The following is a 19292-nucleotide window of genomic DNA, read 5'->3' on the forward strand; positions in this document are numbered from 1 at the left end:
GTCTTATTTTTTTTTTCCTCTGTGCTATCAGATATAAAACCTCAAACAGAGCCTGTGCACAATCCCTTCACCAAACGGCAGCCCTACCAGCCCACCCCCACTTCCTCCTCCATGATGGATGCCTTCTTGCAGAACAAAGCCACGCCCTCTTCTACCAACTCAGCTCTGCTCCCTCAGTCCACCCAGTCATCTTCACTGCCCCAGGCCATCACCACCCCTGTCTCCAAACCCTTGGGACCTGCCCCAGGTCAGCAGAACTCTTCAAGCCCAGCCGACCCACAGGCGTCCAGCCCCCTTCCACTGCAGCAGCACAAACTCAAACAGCAGAAGAAGAGGGCTTCCATCACCACAAAGGTCATGATTCTACTAATTCTTTCTGGTCTCGGCTAGGACTGTCATGATTATGAAATTTTGCTGTTGATTTGTTGTCTAAGAAATAACTAATAAAAAATAATTTTATTTAAAAAAATTTTTTTTTTAAATGTTTTAATTGCCTTATTCAGTTGGAATAATGGCATTGATCAGTTTAACCTTATAGCGTTCATCAGTCTTTTTTACTCAAAATTTATTGTGATTTACAGATTCCAGCCCAAGCGGTGGAGATGCCAGGATCTGCAGATATATCCGGGCTCAACCTGCAGTTTGGAGCGTTACAGTTCGGCTCTGAACCGGTGCTTCCTGAGTATGATACCTCTGCAGCTGTCGCCACGACGACACCAGGCAACCAAGGCCAGAACAGCCTTTACACAAGTGCTAGCAAGTGGGTATCTCGCATCACTATGGGTGCTTCTCATTTCTTATTCGTGCATTCTCGTTTCCTTTCCTCGCTTCCTTTCCTAGCGCCTCAGCTCCTCCCCCTGTAGGATGTGAGGGAAGGTTGCAAGGAAAAAAAATTAGGACTGAGGAATCGAATGAAAGCTTTTTTTATACATTGGAATACTTGATCACTCGAGCGTCACTTGATCACTCGAGCGTCACTTCATAGCGTCATCAGCAGCGCTCAAAGGATCTGCCCTTATGTTGTTGAAGTTTATTTAAGAAATTCATACTGAATAATAATAAAGCAAGATACCCTGTTGAAATATGTGAGATGTGTGGTTTATATAAACTGAAATGGTAAAGTGTAAATTCAAATTATTGTGACCGATGTGAAGGGGGAGGAGGATATATATGTGCGTCACGTTTAGTCGATAAAACACTTCTGCATAGGATACACCTGTGTATCCTCGCTCATAACTCCTCTGAAAGCCTCCTCACTCCTCAATCCTCGACTCCTCGCGGTGCAATCAGAGAATTGAGATGTCCTTCAAGATGGCTGTGCTTGATTGGTTTTTCGGGTCATAGGATGGAGGACAGAGGAGCGAGGAGACGAGAAGGGACATTGAGAAGCACCCTATATCCAACGACTGAGACTCTTGAATGATGCAGTAACGCAATCACAGCCTGATTATTGATTGGTTTTCTGGTTTGTCCACAGTGAGCAAGCAACAGCACTGTCCAACCCTAATCAGATGGAGCTATATGAGCCAAGAGCCAACCAGACACGGCGCTACCCTCCGTCCGTGTCCTCTTCACCACAGAAAGACATGCAGGCAAAGGTGAGAGAGTTGTCTATCAGTGTACCACCATAAGACTTGTGAAAATGATGCTTCATCTAAGCAAACCTTTTTTTCTGCCCACAGAATGGGTTCAGTTCGATACAGACGTCACAATCTCTGGAAGGTATGACAAGCTTTAACAAATGGTTGCAAAGTAAAGGGCCATTAACTTCAAGGAAGATAAAATACATCGCAAACCCATAGTAACATTATTGTCTTGACATTATCAAGTATGTCCCTCACTTTACAAAAACGTACTTGGAGTGCATAAACAGGGTTCCCGCGGATCCTTAAAAAGTCTTAAATTAGATTTTTAAAATTTAAGGCCATAAAAAGTCTTATAAAGTCTTATTTTTACTTATGAAAGGTCTTAAATTTTAGATGACACTTCGACTTAGACATATCTAAATGTTTTCCAAATTAAAACTATCTAATTAGCGTAGTATTATTTTTTATTATTCTATCTTTGTGGATTTGCTTGTTCACGTGACAATTCGCATCACATTCGCGGCCGGCAGAATAACGTCTGTCTCCTGCACGCGAGAGAGGAGAGAAGAAGAAAGTTGGCAAATGTCAGTTCAGTAGTAAGTTCATTCTTTGTGCGTAGGGGTGTGCGATGTGTATTGTCTACTATGATATTGTAATCATTGTTTTAACGATGTACGAGGCACTGTGAGCTGACATCGCATTTGTCTCTTGTGCTTTCACTGCGTGATGTGTCAGTGCTGTTATAGGTAGGCCTATGTCCCCAAATTAGTTTTTGTCTTATATTTATATCATATTTTGTTCTTATATTAGAATATCACATCAGTAAGAGTGCCGTTTTCCCGTGCACAAGTGTGATATTTTGTTATACAATAGTTAAATTAAAAATAAATTAACATTGTGAGTTACTTTTTAGACACCATATTGACAATATTATTTGTTTTCCCTTTATTTCGCTGACGAGAATTTCAAAATGAAACCGTAGCAGAGTGTAATGCAACAGACACCGATGATTTCTTGACTGAAATCCACGTTTTAAACGAGTCATTTTAACGATTCAATGAACAATCACTTGTTTCTTTCCCGAATGAATCAGCCGTTTGAACAAATCGGTTGAATGAATGAATGACTCCCTCAACTCGCTTACGGTATTAAGACAGTGACTTGCTGCCACCTACTGGCGGTTTTAGTTTCATATTTAAAGTACCCTTTAATTAAAACGTTAAAATTAGAAATCATTTCATATTTAAATATTGAATATGGATTTTTTTTAAAACTATCTCATAGCTTTATTTATGCAATTGTAAATGGAGTGTAAATATTAATGCCTCTTCTGATGCTGCTTCTGTGTCACCTCTGAACTGCAAAGATGGATTTTGATTGAATGATTTAATTTGACTGGTAACGGTGGTACTGTATAATTATTGTGTAATTAAGTATTATTGTATAAATAAGTATAATTACTGTATAATTTAATTTGAATGTTAGTATTTGACATAAAAGGTGATGCAGAACTCTAAATAAGTTTAGAAAAAATGCCCATATATAGGTGAAAATGCCCCTGGAAATCAATTTAAGGTGGCAAATATTGCACGTTAATTAATCATTTCTGTCACTGCTGTGAACTGACCACTGCATAGAATATGAAAAATATGAATATCTTCGTGAGTCTGCTGTCAACAACAGGCCTAAACCAGCCATTGCACCAGCACAAAAACACAATCAGTAAAATATCATCTAATTATTATCAACAAAACGTTTAAAATATCGAGATATATTTTTGTCAATATTGCACACCCCTAATGTACGGTCTTAATTTTGATTTCTTCAGGTCTTAAAAAGGTCTTAAAAAGCCTTAAATTTGACTTTAAAAAGTGTGCAGGAACCCTGATAAACTGCATGATGTAGCCTTTTCGGTTTAGGTTAGACCACCACGAATGCCCATTTAGGCATGCCCGCAGGGCATATTTTATTTTTATTTATATATATATATACACACATATATACACATACAGTATATATGTGTGTGTGTGTATGTATGTGTGTGTGTGTATACACAGAACAAAATTATAGACGCAACACTTGTTGTTGCCCCATTTTTCATGATGAACTCAAAGATCTAAGACTTTCTTTGTGCACAAAAGGCCTATTTCTCTCAAATATTGTTCACAAATCGCCTATTTCTCTCAAATATTGTTCACAAATCTGTCTAAATCTCTTACGGCCGTTTCACACCCCAAGCGTCAGCGGCGCGTGAGCAGCACGTCAGCGCAACTACATCACTGCAGCTGCAGACGCACGTGAGTATTCACACTGGAAGCGTTTGTACAGCGTCACAACAGCGGCTCCCAGGCTACATATAAGCAAGCATTTCTTTACAAAGACTTTTGTAAGAAAAAAATTTAGAAGTTGGTCAAACACATTTGAAGTTTGTTCAAAGCCCAAACTGAATAATTAAAAACAAGTTTAATGGGTACATTTCTATAAAATTTTGTTTTCTATGTTAGTCTTCATTTCCTTTTCTGACATACTGCAGTTCTTGTTAAAACACACTAGACATGCAAATTCTATGCGTTTTGGGCACTTTTTGTGTGAAATAATATTAATTTTGTCCATCAAAAGTGTGCTATAACTTTAATTGAGCGTGAGCAGCGCAGCAAAAATAGACTCGAAGCCGAAACCCCCGCTTCACTGCTGCTCACGCGACGCTCCTGCTTGACGCTCACGCGCTGCTCCTGCTCGCGGTGTGAACGCACTCATTGATTAACATGCACGCCGAAAAAAAATACGCGCCGCTGACGCTTGCGGTGTGAAACGGCTGAGATAATCCATCCACATCACAGGTGTGGCATATCAAGATGCTGATTAGACGGCATGATTATTGCACAGGCGTGCCTTAAGCTGGCCACTCTAAAAAGTGCAGTTTTATCACACAGCACAATGCCACAAGTTTTTAGGGATTGTGCAATTGGCATGCTGACTGCAGGAATGTCCACTAGAGCTGTTGCCCGTGAATTGAATGTTAATTTTTTTACCATAAGCCATCTCCAAAGGCATTTCAGAGAATTTGGCAGTACATCCAACTGGCCCCACAACCGCAGACACCGTGCAACCACACCAGCCCAGGACCTACACATCCAGCATCTTCACCTCCAAGATCGTCTGAGACCAGCCACCCGGACAGCTGCCTCAACAATCGGTTTGTATAACCAAAGAATTTCTGTACAAACTGTCAGAAACCGTCTCAAGGAAGCTCATCTGCATGCTCGTCATCCTCATCGGGGTCTCGACCTGACTGCAGTTCATCGTCATAACCAACTTGAGTGGGCAAATCCTCACATTCGATGGCGTCTGGGACTTTGGAGAGGTGTCCTCTTCACGGATGAATTCCAGTTTTCGGAGATGGCAGACAGTGTGTATGGCGTCTTGTGGGTGAGCGGTTTGCTGATGTTTATGTTGTGGATCGAGTGGTCCATAGTGGCGGTGGGGTTATGGTATTAGCAGGTGTATGTTATGGACAACGAACACGGGTGCATTTTATTGATGGCATTTTGAATGCACAGAGATACCGTGACGAGATCCTGAGGCCCATTGTTGTGCCATTCATCCACGGCCATCACCTCATGTTGCAGCATAATGCACGGCCCATGTTGCAAAGATCTGTACACAATTCTTGGAAGCTGAAAACATCCCAGTTCTTGAATGGCCAGCATACTCACTGGATGTCAATGTCACCCATTGAGGATTTTTGGGATGCTCTGGATCGGCGTATACGACAGCGTGTTCCAGGTCCTGCCAATATCAGCAACTTTGCACAGCCATTGAAGAGGAGTGGACCAACATTCCTAAGGCCACAATCACAACCTGATCAACTCTATGCGAAGGAGATGTGTTGCTCTGCCTGAGGCAAATGGTGGTCACAATATACTGACTGGTTTTTGGGCCCCCCCCCCCGGACCCCTTCCAATACAGTAAAACTGCACATTTTAGAGTGGCCTTTTATTGTGGCCAGGCTAAGGCACACCTGTGCAATAATCATGCGGTCTAATCAGCATCTTGATATGCCACACCTGTTAGGTGGATGAACAATATTTGAGAGAAATAGGCTTTTTGTGCACAAAGTCTTAGATCTTTGAGTTCAGCTCATTAAAAATGGGGGCAAAAACAAAAGTTTTGCGTTTATAATTTTGTTCAGTGTATATATAGTATATCTATGTGTATATACATAAACGCGTATGCCTGTTCACACGAAAATGCGCTTTTCCATTCCATTGCGCTACTTTTCCTTTGTAAAAAATAAATATAAAAAAATGTGTATATATATATATGATTTCTGTTTTTTTGTTTTTTTTTAAGGAAGTACATGTAGTTAATTATTATAACTCGGTACTTTATTATATAATTACACTAACACAGACACCTTCAAATAGTTGTTATTCTAATTCTGAGACAATAGGAAAGTGCACATCACAGATATAAAGATAAAGAGTTAGTATCAATGGAATAATTTTTTTTTTAATGATTACCCCCCACCCAGCTGATAAATGATATACCGTATTTTCCGCACTATAAGGCGCACTTAAAAGCCTTTAATTTTCTCAAAAAACGACAGTGCGCCTTATAATCCGGAGCGCCTTATATATGGATCAATTGGTTAATAACGCTCCGCGTTATTAAATTCGCTCGTGCTCGTGTCCATATTATGCCCGCTCTGTCACATGGCCAGTTCAACCTCGTATAAATCAGGTTTGCCCGCTCACGAGCGCTCAATAATACTAACAGACATACGAACACTGACACTGTCCCCGGCGCTGCTCGTGCGTCACAGAATGTTCATAAAGGGTTCCCCGTTCAGTAACCGGGTCGTCTCATTCAAAACAGCCAGCTGTTGCTGTCAGCGAGCTGCCGCACATGAATACTCATATGAGTCAGGCTGCGAATGTAAGTTGCGTGCCCGCCCCAGCGCGCTCACGCTTACTAATAAACATCTCGCCTCCGGCGCCATGCACTCGCTACAAAACTATCAGAAAACGTTCCCCGTTCAAGCCAAGGTAACCGGGGTGTCATATATGAAACAGCGTGCCATCGCTGTCAGCGAGCCGCCGCACATGAATACTCATATGAGTCAGGCTGCGAATGTAAGTTACGTGGCCGCCCCAACGCGCTCATGCTTAATAAACGCATCTTTATTAATACTACTTTCTAATTGCACATTAAATAGCACATCTAGTGGATGTATAACGCAAACCCAGTCAAACGTTTGACTGCAGTATCTTATGCGCCTTATAATCCGGTGCGCCCCATATAGTTAATGTTCTAAAATAGGTCATTCATTGAAGGTGCGCCTTATAATCCGGTGCGCCTTATAGTGCGGAAAATACGGTATATAAAAAAAACATTGACAGCCAATCAGAATCCATCCCACCTTAGAGAGCTTGAGCATTTGAAGCAGCTGAAAGCTGTGTACCTTAGAACATTATCATCCTTTGGTGTGGATGCTGATAGTTATTGTTATTATTCCTGCCAGCTGCAGCAGGCTCTGCAGTGCCCATTAAACCGGTGTCCGAATCAGTCGTCCCACCATCAGTTTCCAACATAACCTCATTGGCTGACCCCTCATCAGGTCCTCCTTCCCTGCTGACTACATCCAATCAGACGCCTCTCAGTGCTCTCGTGCACGAAGATGCCTCTTCCAGCTCACTGACCCCTCAACACAATAAGTATGCCATTTTGTTATTGTTACTTCAATTTAGTATGTATGGATCAGAGATGCTAATACATGTTTCCCATCAGCTCCCACCCTACACAGCAAAACAGTTTGGCACCTTCTTCAGTTCGCACTTCAAACTCAAGTCTGCTGGTGAGTTTGCAACTAAATGCACTTCAATTTTTATAAGTATAGAGCAAAGTCAATGCGAAATCAGTATTGTCCCTATACATTTCCATTTTGGACATTCTTGGTGCATCACTCACCTGTGTACTATACAATACAATAATTCATTTATTTGCCCCTGAAATGACTGTCATTTAAAATGAAGTTCTGTTGACTTATCCTTTATATGATTTATTAATTTATTAAACAAATGGCTGTTTGTGAATTTAATTTATTTGTATTAAATTTCTCTTTTGCTCACTGTGATCTTCCTTCAACTTCATCTCAGCACCCAAGTGTGGATGCTGATTCCAGCTTGCACTCATCCTTCTCGGTATCTGTGGCTCAATCTTCAGTTTCCCCACCCTCTTCAGCTACTTCAGCAGCCCCGATCTCCCACAGCGTCCCTGTTGCCCCCTCTTCATCTGTCAGTTCGGTCTCAGCGCAGTCTGCCCTGGGCCCCGTCAGCAGTCTGACCATGGGATTGAACAGTGTTGCTGGTGTGGCTTCAATGGTCCCCCCTTTGGCTGCCACATCTTCATCTGCTCCCTCGGCCACTTTGGCACCTTCATCTGCCTCGTTGTCTCGCAGTACGGCTGCCTCAGGTAAGAATTGCTGTTATTAGTGGTTTTGATCAAATGTGACCCAAATTTTATAGGCCTATACAATTGCATAAAAGTAGTCTTCCTATGACAATGTGTTAAGGATCCTTCAGAAAGACTTTTTCAAATTCAGTTTTGTTTGGATGGAAAAAAACATCTGTGATTGCTTGGAATAAATTGATGCATGATCATTCGTCATGTCATTTGACATTACATATCTCTGAGATAATGAAAGGGATGTGTTACAAGTAAATTTGTGAAATGTTTGATATAACTGGATAAAACCATTTCTACATCTTTAAATTGTATGCTGCTGCTTCAACAGGGAAAGCACCTCCAAACCTGCCTCCTGGAGTGCCGCCACTGCTGCCCAACCCTTACATTATGGCTCCTGGCCTGCTTCACCCATACCCAGTGAGTGTTTGGCCTGTTTTTTTGTGTTTTTTTGCTGCTGCATGCTTTGACATGTGGTATCTCGTTTTAGCTCACAAACCTCTTATGTCTTGCAGCCTCAAGTTTATGGCTACGATGACTTACAGATGTTGCAGACCAGGATACCACTGGTGAGGGTTTATTCCTGTTTGATTAGCTGAAATATTTGACATAAAAGAAACAGAAATGGGTTTGTTTGTGACATATGAAGTCGAGTCATTATTTTTGTCTCCTGTAGGACTATTACAGCATCCCATTTGCCACTCCAACCACAGCACTGACTGGCAGGGAAGCCGGTTTGACGAGCAACCCTTATTCTGGTAAGATGAGGATTTATTTTCCTTTTTAAATCTGTTTTGTGCGTTGTGTTAAGCGTCTGAACAGGGAACCCAAAGGTTGTTAGCCCAAAGCTTCATTATCTGAAACACTGTGTCTGAAATCTCTCTCTTAGCTGGCGACCTGTCAAAGTTCGGCCGTGGTGACGCCTCATCTCCTGCCCCTGCCACAACGCTCGCCCAGGCCCAGCAGACCCAGACACAAACACACCACACTGCCCAACAGCCCTTCCTCAACCCAGCCCTTCCACCAGGATACAGCTACACCAGCCTGCCCTATTACACTGGTGTGCCCGGTCTGCCCAACACCTTCCAATACGGCCCTGCCATGTTTCCGGTAAAAACTCTTAAGGCATCTTTACACAGCCAAGTTAAAGCTGCTCTGTGCCTGCTCAAAATTCAGTGTAAAAACACAATGTGTCATAAAAGCCAGACTAAATTATGCCCGCTCTGATCCATTTCGGTCCCTAGTATTAAAGTATATCTTTGTTGGTGGCATAAATGCATTTACATTGAAAGGTTAATGCCACCTCTGATCTATGTTTCACTACTATAACTGGATCTTCCAGTGAAAATGACAAATTTCTATTTGGTGATGTATGCAGGACTTAATTTTACCAATCATTTAGTCCGCTTAAACCCTGCCCCTCCACAATTGACTGCAAGCATTTATTTTTGAGTGCACATATCTCAATTCAGTCAACAACTTCTGAACTGGTACAGAAGAGACATATCTCTTATGTTCCTCTCAGGTGGCTCCTACCTCCTCCAAACAGCATGGTGTGAATGTCGGTGTCAATGCGTCAGCTACAGCCTTCCAGCAGGCTAGCGGTTATGGATCACATGGATATAGCACTGGTAATGCATTTTCTTACTTTCATGCAACATTTAAAATGCAGTGAAACATTCAGATGGAATGATTTTCTTAAACAGAATCTGCAGAGAATTAGTTTTTACAAGTTTTACCAAAAACTACTGACTAGTAGGTCTCAATACCATCTTGTTCCTCATGGCTGAGTTTTCAAGCCATGTTTAACTAAACTTTCTCAGTCACCTCTAAACCCTACATCGGCCAAGTTTTTTTTTCTTTTTTCTTGTCTGTGTAGTTCAAGCATGAGACAATTTATCTTATTTAAGGTACAATCCATAGTACTGCATCTTGTTTGGTTTTGCAAAACCAGATGACCTTCGCAATCACAAGTGTTCTGCATGGAGTTTTGTGTTGCTAAGCTTTAAACATTGATCCTACTTGTGGGGTAGTTTTAACAATTGAGCATCATACAACTTGACTTGGAGTGTCTTGGACTGAAATCAATCTGCAGCTTCAAGAATATGCCCATCTTTGAACATGTTAAGAGCAATCATCTACTTGAGAATCTGTACAACTACTGAGACCCAACTGTTGCATTTAAACTATCCAATGTTTGCCCACAAATAGTCTTAAGCACTTCAAAGTGCCGCAAGTGGGTGGGTTTCTGTGAAACCAGTGATGTAAGGAGAATGAGGTGGGAGGGAGGTCGCTTGATTTAGGGTGGTGGGTTCACACATGCTTTCCACACGCTGCTTGCTTTTGACCATCCACCACTTTTGAGCACTGTTTTGTTGTACCTTCCCATTCTTTTGCTCTTACGCTCTTCCTCAATCTAACACCATCCATCTTTTAAAATATTGTCTCATACTTAAGATTCTTCTTGTCGTTGTTTCTTCATTCTTTTCAAGTTCTTCATATTGTCTTTCCTTACATCTTTTCTTGAAATTATCTTTTTCCTTAAAGTCCCTGTAAAGTTAAAATTAAGTATGTATTCTGTGTTTATCACCACAGAAAAATGTGTTTAGCCACCCAGCCAAATTTGAATGATAAAAAAAGCCAGCAGGTACATAAAATAAGCGATCAAAATCTTGATAAAATTAGCAGTAGTCTCTGCTCTCAAACGCTGCCTGCGCTAAAACCACGCCCACTAGCGGAAAAGCTGCCATCGCCACACTCAACTGTCACCGCTACAGCCGGCATGGATGCTCCTAGCAGCTTAATTGGTTTTACAATTTGCACTCATTGGTGGGCACGCACTGCCAATGATGGCACCAGTTGTCAGCGCGACAGGAGGATGAAGGCTGAGGCGGGAGATAGTCGGTTCGGCCCCATTCACCAGTAACAGCGGATTATCAGAGAATCCCAGTTGTCTCTGACGAAAGTTTATAAAACTATCCTGTGTAAAATAGAGGTGGGCGATGGCGGTGATCCTCAGCTCTCCATCAAGGTGGCTCTCCACAAAATGAATCCACCTCTTCTTGATGTGATCGTTTTTCGTAAATTTAAATAAGGACACTGATCTGTTTTGTACGTGATCGCATCCAGGTAGTACGCATTATCGTGATGAAGGCATTGCTGGCTAGCAAACTGTAGGTTGTAGTAACTAATAGTGCTGACTAGTGATCGACCGATATTGATTTTTTTTATTACCGATATCGATTATTTGCATGTTTATGTGCCCGATAACCGATATGCAGAACCGATATTTATTTACTGTTATACTTCTGTTTTTGACACAATTATTACAACACAAATGAACTGAACAAACCATTTTATTTATAACAATCACTACCTCCTTCCATACAAAAAAAACCCCTTTATAATTATACACAAATAAATAGAGGGGTCTGAGTCCAAAAAAGTGTCTTTGTTTAAAAATAAAAGCTTTGAGGTAAAAAATAAAGCACAAAAATTATTCTAACATATTGGGAGGGGGGAATCTAAATTACCTGAATTTCTTTTGCACAGCTATTTTAGTAGTGTGTAACTTAATACTCCCAGTTAAGCAGAACTAGGTAAGTCCATACTTCACTTTGATTTTTCCTCCTTTCAGTCATCTTAAAAAACAAAACAAAAGTGTGGAAAGTTAGCAGTCTTTCATGATAAATTAAATCTTCAAATTACAATAAAAGCATTTATATTATTACATTATATAATTTATATCTCAATTTTTTTTACTCAACCGTGATCGCGCGTGCAGATAATAAATAATTAATTTCCAGAAAGCGGTAGGCTATATTTAGATGTATATTAGCGAAATAATTGCTAGTAAATGATAATAAAATCTAGGGTGTTTAAACAAGATAATCTTGTCAAAAGTTTCATTCAGTGGCCGTGCTTGAGCATTCCTGATCATCAACCCATTGAGTGCTCAGCAATATGAACAAACTTTTTTTCGAGACTAATGGTGAGCAAATACAACAGATAAAGAATTAAATTCAGCGCTTTTATTTTCAACATGCACTCATTCATGTCTGTTTTATTTAATTCATGTGAAGTTACGTCTTTATTGGGGCAGGACATGACGGATTACGCTACGTGACTCCATGAGTTCATCTCAATTTTTTAGAACCAAGCTGCATAAATAGGCCTAAACTACATCAGGTTTTTGTCTCAAATCTCATTTCTGCATGTCTGCTATGTTAAATAAAGTTGAATAATTAAAGCAAAGCAAGTAGAACATGTACTTTACCTTTGAACAGAGTTGTTGACTGATCTCCTCAGACGCGGCTGCAATGGCGGAATTCTAAAAGCGGAATTCTTTATTGCCGAATCCGATATTACAAAACCGATACCCGATTATGGGAAAATGCTTAAATAACGGGAAAAATATCGGTAAACCGATACATCGGTCGATCACTAGTGCTGACAGTAACTCGCGATTGAGTGGCAAAACTGATGTGAATATTCTCTATTGATATTGTTAGGGGAGCGGCCAGCCTCAGTGGCTCCTGTGCGTCATCAAGTAGGGGTGTGTCCAGGAGCTCAGTTGCTCCAGTGCGTCATCGAGCCCCCGTTTTAGCCCCGCCCAAAAAATCCAGAACACAGCAATGGTGAAAAAACGGCTAACTCCACAATTCAGTAGTTCAGTCTTTGTAATGTTTTAGCAATACATTTCTAACATTTATAATGCGTTTAGAATTTTTTACAGCGACTTTAATGAATATCTTCCAGCTTCATCTTAGTCATTCCTAATGTTCTCCTTTTTTTGTCCCATTCTTATTTCTCCATTTCCATTCCTTTGGTTGTAAATTATCCATCACTTTCATATCTCCTCTTAAATGTTCTTAACACCACCAGTACACTTTTCGATTAGGCCCCTCCCCCAGCTTGCTGCATCCCTGTGCCCCGTCCCCTTCTCTCCTCCTTCCCTCTGGCCCTGCCTGGTGTGTGTCTAATGCTGTGGGGCTGTGGCTGTGTGTGTCTGACCGTTTGCAGGCTATGAGGATTTGGGACAGGCTTCGGCAGGGAGCGGGGATTTCTGTAAGGGCGGCTACGGCACTGCCGTTGCCGCAGCCGCTGCTGCCGCCGCCGCCGCTTCTGCGCAAAACAAGCCCACCAGCTCTGTCACCGGGCCCGGAGTGGGTGAGTGCAGCCTCACGCTAAACCCCCCAATTTCCTTGTTCCTCCTCCCTTTTCTTTCTTAAGCTCTCTCTCTCTCCCCTCATTTGCTCCTAACTTACTACTGGTCAAGCTTGATGAAGCCGTCACATGCCTCCTCGTCTCCGATGGAACGAGATCTGGAAACTCTGTTGAACCTAGGAATCTCTGTACAGGGTGGAGGACACTGAATTCACAGTTCCTTTAGGTTGAACATCAGGGTTGTGACACTAGTGACTTTTTAGACCGTGACAGTCTTTTCTTTAACACTTTCAAAAAGGGTTGCGATGCAAGAAGCCAACTCCCCAAAAATGCATTATATCAGATTATTTGTTTGAGCTGCCTTTTTCAGTATTTGAATATCAGCAAGTTGTTTCTCTGAAATGGACTAGTGTTTCTTGTTAAGCAAGGTAAAATATCAGTTCTTATAAGAGCAGAGGTGGTCTCTTTTATTTATTTAGCTCAGAAAATGCTTTAGCCTATTCTTTATATTTTGTTAATAGGTTTTTTAATCTTGCGAGCATTTTGTCAGCTTGATTGATCTGGGCTACATTTGTGTTTACACTTGTTGGCAGTGTGCTTTTTCAGGTTGGTTTTTATGAAAGTTGTGTGCACGTTTTTTTTTTTTTTAATTGCATAATGGTCAACAACATGCTTTGGTTAAAGTCATTTTGAAACTATTAATGGGGATATTTGTGAAAAAAGAATTTGTTAATGTAAAGATGCATAACTTTTTTTGTTTTGATCAAGTACTTTACTACAGAATTGCTCTAAACCATGAGACCAAAGATGGGCTTTACTGTCAATTTTTTCAAATGTCCTGATGTTATTTTATGCTCAAGGGAATTATCTCCATCTTTAAATGTTTTAGTTACTGAAGAGTCATTTTATTTTAGTTTGTGTGAAAGCCCATATTATTTGTCCATTAAACATACCTGCAAACTAGTCGCTTTTTGGCGAAAATTGACGTTTTGAATGGGAAAATGTCATCCACGTGAATCGTGTAGATTCGAAGAGTTTTTATTTGGGGGGGGGGGGGGGTTGTGTTGGCTGGCGTTTTGCGTTTTCAGTAAATGCATTTACTGAAATTACGTGGTTCACGTGGCGGAACCACGTTTATTTATTTCCCATAAACGTGAGTTTCAAAAACCAACTGCGGTCTTCACAAACATCTTTGGTACATCACGCGAGTCATTGTTTTGAATGACAAAAACTATGACGAAAATCTATTGACCTTTTCGTCAATGAATAAAAACAAGACGAAAATGTTAGATAGTGATGGTTTTGGAAGCGATCCAGTCAGAACTGATGTTCTGCGTTTGTGGTAGATGCGCACATTTGTACTGTAACGTGCTGATCTACCCTGCAGGACACAAGTTGGTCTCATCCTTCTGCGCGCACACACCTGACCCGAAGCGTGCAGCTATAGACACTTATACAGCGCGCGAGGACTGAAATGAGCTCTGTTTCGTTTCCGACAAATGCACACATGTAACTTTAAATGTCCGTTTTGGAGAGTATTCACGTATAATATGTCGGCTTTGTCTTAAACAGTTGTGAGTTTATCGGATGTGCATCAGATTCAGTGCAATTCTGCATCTGCATGTCATTGGAAATGATCCTGTGTCTTAAAGTGACAGTGGGTAATAACGTGTCCTATTGATCAAGCAACAAAAGGAAAAGAGAAAGATAAAATGTCACCTTTTTCAGACCTTCTGAGTTTGTAGGTATGATTTAAAATTACAGAGTAGTTATATGGACTAGCCACTAAGGTGTTCCACCAAGAGCTAAATATTCCCCTAGAACCATTTTTCTGGTTGCATTCGTTCCGCCAGTAGGAACTCTGACAGACTTATGTCCTGCTGCTCTGGTTGTTGTGCGGGACATGTATTTTGATGGCGGGCAGGTGTTTATTTTGATGTCGCTGAGAAAGGCCGAGCCTGAGCACACAGCAGTGTCACTCCGTCTTCAGTTTATGATCCGTTTAACAGTCCTACCTTATACGCTATTAGAACGTTTAAACAAAGTAAATGGTATACGAAAAAGTGTTACAGAGTTTGCTGTGTGGTCTTGCACACAATGTGGACTCCCAATGTTGCTAGCTGAAGGGACCGAGCAAAACATTGTTTTTCTGCTCAAAGTTGTTTTGGATTTCCTCTTGGACTTCAACGTCAGTCCATCTACCGCTGTTTTCCATGTTCGTGAATATAGGTTATAAACTGCTGGGTGCCTGTGTTTTGTATTCGTTTGTCCAATCAACGTTCACTTGCGTCACTGGTAGTTCCTGTTGTGCTGGGATAGACCCTCATCTGAAGTAGGAGATAATTTAGTTCTCCCCCAAAAGGCGTTCCTAGAACTAAAATAGTTCTCAGTTTCTGCAGTGCAAACAAGCCACAAAGCGGATACTTCCGCCATTAGTTATAGGAACTATAATGTTAGCCCCTTATGTTAGAACCCCTTACAAATTGTAGCTTTAAAATCCATTGCTTGTGCCACCGTCTTTTTTTCTTTCTTTTTTGTTCAAAATGTACCAATTTTATTTTTGGACTATTTTAGACTGCTGGGATTACAATCACTGCAGAGTAGCCCAGTACCTGTGACTTGTCATACACACAGGGTTTGTACAACGTGCTTGAAGTACTTGGATTTTACTTTTTGAAATGTAAGTCCTGGAAAACCTTTGAAAACAACCATATTTATGAAAAGGCAGTGTTTGCATAATGGAAGGAATTTTTTTTTTTTTAACAGCAAAAACACAAAAAGCCTGATACTGCTCAGATATGTCCACGTATATGATACAGCTTTCATTCTTCAGGTCAATCATTCATGGAAATAAAATGTTTGAATGAAGTAGTTCTGGCTACAAAATTCTTCCGCAAGGCGCATGCAGTTTTTAACTGCTAGAGTACCAAAAGTAAAATAGTATACCCTTTTAAGTTATTGGTCTTTTGATGGTTATGTTCCATTTTGTGCCTCACGCACATTGCATGACATGACGTTGGTGCGGATTTTCATTTATTTGTAGTTTTGCGCCTCAATCTGTTAGCCTTGAACTGGTACCGATCTATGACAATGTGGTTCCACAGAAGAAGAAATGAGCGGTTTTAACACACAGCTGTCCACCTATAGGTAGTTAAGGGATATGTTCCTTTTAAATGTCACATTTTAGCATTCCTCACTTGCCGAGTTTCTCCAATCTTACGCAAGTCAGAATTATAGTGACTTAACTATCTCAGGTACAATTTACATTTATTTGTGTAGCACTTTTCACAATACACATGCATTTTCTATAAAGCTGCTTTGAAACGATGAGTCCAAGTTAACCAAGTACTACCTCTGATGTTTTGCTAGTTTCAGTGATCACCATTTCATGTGTTTTGACTTTAGGAGTCTCGGTCACATCAAGCAACACGGGAGTCCCTGACATTTCAGGGTCTGTTTACACAAAGACACAGGTGAGCACCCTCATCAGATTTTATTTGATTAACATTTAAAGTTAGTCGCCAAGCATGTGGTTTCACAAATGCTAAAGTATCTTATTCTGTCCTCCAGTCTTTTGAGAAGCAGGGTTTCCACACAGGAACCCCCAGCGCTTCCTTCAGTTTGCCCTCAGCACTTGGGAGTGGCGGCCCCATCAACCCTCCGGCAGCAGCGGGTTACGCTCCGGCCCCTTACATGCACATCCTGACCCCCCATCAGCAGCCACACTCTCAGATGCTCCACCACCACCTGCAGCAGGACGGACAGGTGAGCGTGAGCCATGCTGCCTCATTTACCCATCAGGCTCAGGAAATAAAAATTGTTGTTTTTTTGTTTTTTATGGTTTTATTATTTTCCCGTTCCAAATCAAAGCTTTTCATGTTTGAATTTTTTTTTTAATGGTTTAATAAATTATTACTATTAATAGTATTTTTAGTTTTATTATACCCATTTTCTCCTTCCAAATCAAAGCGTGTCTTGTTTGACTTGGGAGTACTTTTGTTTTTAAAAATGTATTCTATAATATAATATTTTTCTCCCATGTTCTAGTCAAATTTTATTTATAACTAAAAGCATTTAAATAAAATGTGTTCCTTATTCATAAACACTATTTGATTTAAAAGGGGGGAAATAATAGCTATTATAATTTTAATAATTTATTATTATTAAATAGAATACCTTTTATTTAAATGAAAGGTGTTTTATTAATATTCTATCGTATATTCTATAATTTTTATAATATATATTAGTTATATTCCCCCCAATTCAAGGCTTTTTTAGTGTTTATGGCTATTTTTAAATCTTTATGGGTAGGAAGTCTATAAAAATAATGTTTTTATTTTTTTTGAAAAAAAAGTGTTTAAGTGTCAATGTCTAATTTTTACTTTTTGAAATTAATTTTATTTAAATTAAATTATTTCTTTCAGGGTGGCTCTGGACAGCGTAGTCAGAACGCCTCCATTCAACAGAAGTCGCAGATCAACAAGTCGGCATACAACAGCTACAACTGGGGAGGCAATTAACTCCCAACCCAAAACAACCCCCCCACCCCCCCCTCCCCTCTTGCCCCGTTTGGTGTTCCAAAGGCTGGATTCGTGGAACCTTTTTTCTCCCCAGATACCTCCCCCTTTTCTTTGTCCTCCACGGCGCTCCCTCTCCTCTCTCTGCAAGGTCACCCTGCAGTACCAACCCCATTCCACTGGTGGCACTGTCCTGAGAGAGAGATAGCACTGTAAGGCGCCGCTTGAGGAGGGGGCACGGGGGAGAAGTCTTAACGGGGAGCGTGATATCGCCAATATATGGATAGTTACTTAGGCCTTCATGATTGGAGTATTGAGTGTTTGGAGTTTGTATTGTGTTCGAAATGCATAAAAGCCCAGAATTCCCCCCTCCCTTTTTTCTGGAATATGTAACATAGATCTGTTTTCTAAAAGGACAAATGTTTAGTTCTTTTTCCCCTTTTCATTTTCCTTTTACTGATGGATATAATGAAAAGAGAGGGGTTTGATAGAGGGAGAGAAGGCAGGATTGTTTTGTTTTCCTCACATCGTTTGTTATTTCCTTATTTTCCGTTGCTTGCTTGATCAGCACCTGCAATCCAGATGTGTTGCACCTCGTCTGTTCCCCCTTACATGAGTTTTTACCAAATTTTATTTTGGGAAAAAAAGATATCACTCTAAATCGGCTAGTGCAGTTGTGAAGTTTATTTTTTACCAAATATAAATAGATATATGAAAAAAAAAATGTATAGGTGATTTCACAGGCTTTGGTTCTGTACTGCGTGTGTATGTGCATGTGTGTGAGTTTGGCTTTATTTTGTGTGAATGAATTGCATCAGGGTGGCCAGTATATGAATGTTCTACTTATAGAATAGGCTTCAATGTGGATTCCTTTTATTTCTTTTATTGGAGCCTTATTGTACTCTCCAGATGTGAGAAGTGCACTGGTCACCTTAACTTAAGACTATTTTCTGCAAACTTTTTTTTTTTGGTCCTCTTTTCCACCCGTCATGTTGCAGGGAGATTGGATTATGTTAAGGCATGATTTTTTTTACCTCAGCGTTTTGGGATTGAGGTAACTTTTTTTTTTTTTTTTTTTTGGCCACCCTGTGTCTTTCCAGAGCCTTTGTCCTTCTGTCATACCTGCAGTCATTCTCCTCCTGAAACGCCCCACCTTCTGTAACGCCCCACCTTCTGTCCCCAAATATATTCTTTTAGTAATATGATTATTAGGAAAGTGCTGATGGACAGAATTGTACTATGGTTTTTTTTTTGTCAGTGACTTTTTTTTGTACTGTGCGTTTTAAAAAGATTTAAATGGATAAACTTGTCTTGTACATATATATATATTATATATATATATAAACACAAGTACTGTAGACTGTTTGTTTGATGGCTTCTTTTCTCCCCTCTCGAATCCTTACACAGACTTGTTAGCTTTTTTTTCATAATGTTTTTTATTTTGTAAAAAAATATATAAATATTAAGTAAATAAACAAGAAAAAGACATTTTCATCATTTTTGGATGTGAATGTCTTTTTTAAGAAAACTGTTTGTGTGCCTTTTAACTGCAGTCTGC

The 19292-nt window shown here is 40.3% G+C and overlaps 1 protein-coding gene across 13 annotated transcripts in view; it reads left to right on the plus strand.

Annotated features, from left to right (window-relative positions):
* Nucleotides 1–19092, plus strand: part of ubap2l (ubiquitin associated protein 2-like) — a 40788-nt gene extending 21696 nt beyond the window's left edge. For 4 of the 13 annotated variants that reach the window (XM_077195137.1, XM_077195140.1, XM_077195141.1 and 1 more), the window contains 16 exons: nucleotides 32–354; nucleotides 582–760; nucleotides 1478–1598; nucleotides 1683–1722; nucleotides 7111–7303; nucleotides 7377–7443; nucleotides 7745–8060; nucleotides 8383–8471; nucleotides 8567–8620; nucleotides 8728–8809; nucleotides 8941–9161; nucleotides 9577–9682; nucleotides 13074–13220; nucleotides 16623–16690; nucleotides 16788–16982; nucleotides 17642–19092. In XM_077195137.1, the coding sequence (XP_077051252.1) occupies nucleotides 32–354; nucleotides 582–760; nucleotides 1478–1598; nucleotides 1683–1722; nucleotides 7111–7303; nucleotides 7377–7443; nucleotides 7745–8060; nucleotides 8383–8471; nucleotides 8567–8620; nucleotides 8728–8809; nucleotides 8941–9161; nucleotides 9577–9682; nucleotides 13074–13220; nucleotides 16623–16690; nucleotides 16788–16982; nucleotides 17642–17737 (2297 nt within the window). In that variant the 3' untranslated portion in view covers nucleotides 17738–19092. The remainder of the gene's footprint in view (nucleotides 1–31; nucleotides 355–581; nucleotides 761–1477; nucleotides 1599–1682; nucleotides 1723–7110; nucleotides 7304–7376; nucleotides 7444–7744; nucleotides 8061–8382; nucleotides 8472–8566; nucleotides 8621–8727; nucleotides 8810–8940; nucleotides 9162–9576; nucleotides 9683–13073; nucleotides 13221–16622; nucleotides 16691–16787; nucleotides 16983–17641) is intronic. The other 9 variants (XM_077195149.1, XM_077195148.1, XM_077195151.1 and 6 more) reach the window with 5 other exon arrangements.
* Nucleotides 19093–19292: the final 200 nt, after the last annotated feature.

Source organism: Siphateles boraxobius, unplaced genomic scaffold (genome assembly GCF_051911475.1).
Source record: "Siphateles boraxobius isolate OS27281-9 unplaced genomic scaffold, OSU_SipBor_1 33, whole genome shotgun sequence".
Classification (NCBI taxonomy): Eukaryota; Metazoa; Chordata; class Actinopteri; order Cypriniformes; family Leuciscidae; genus Siphateles; species Siphateles boraxobius.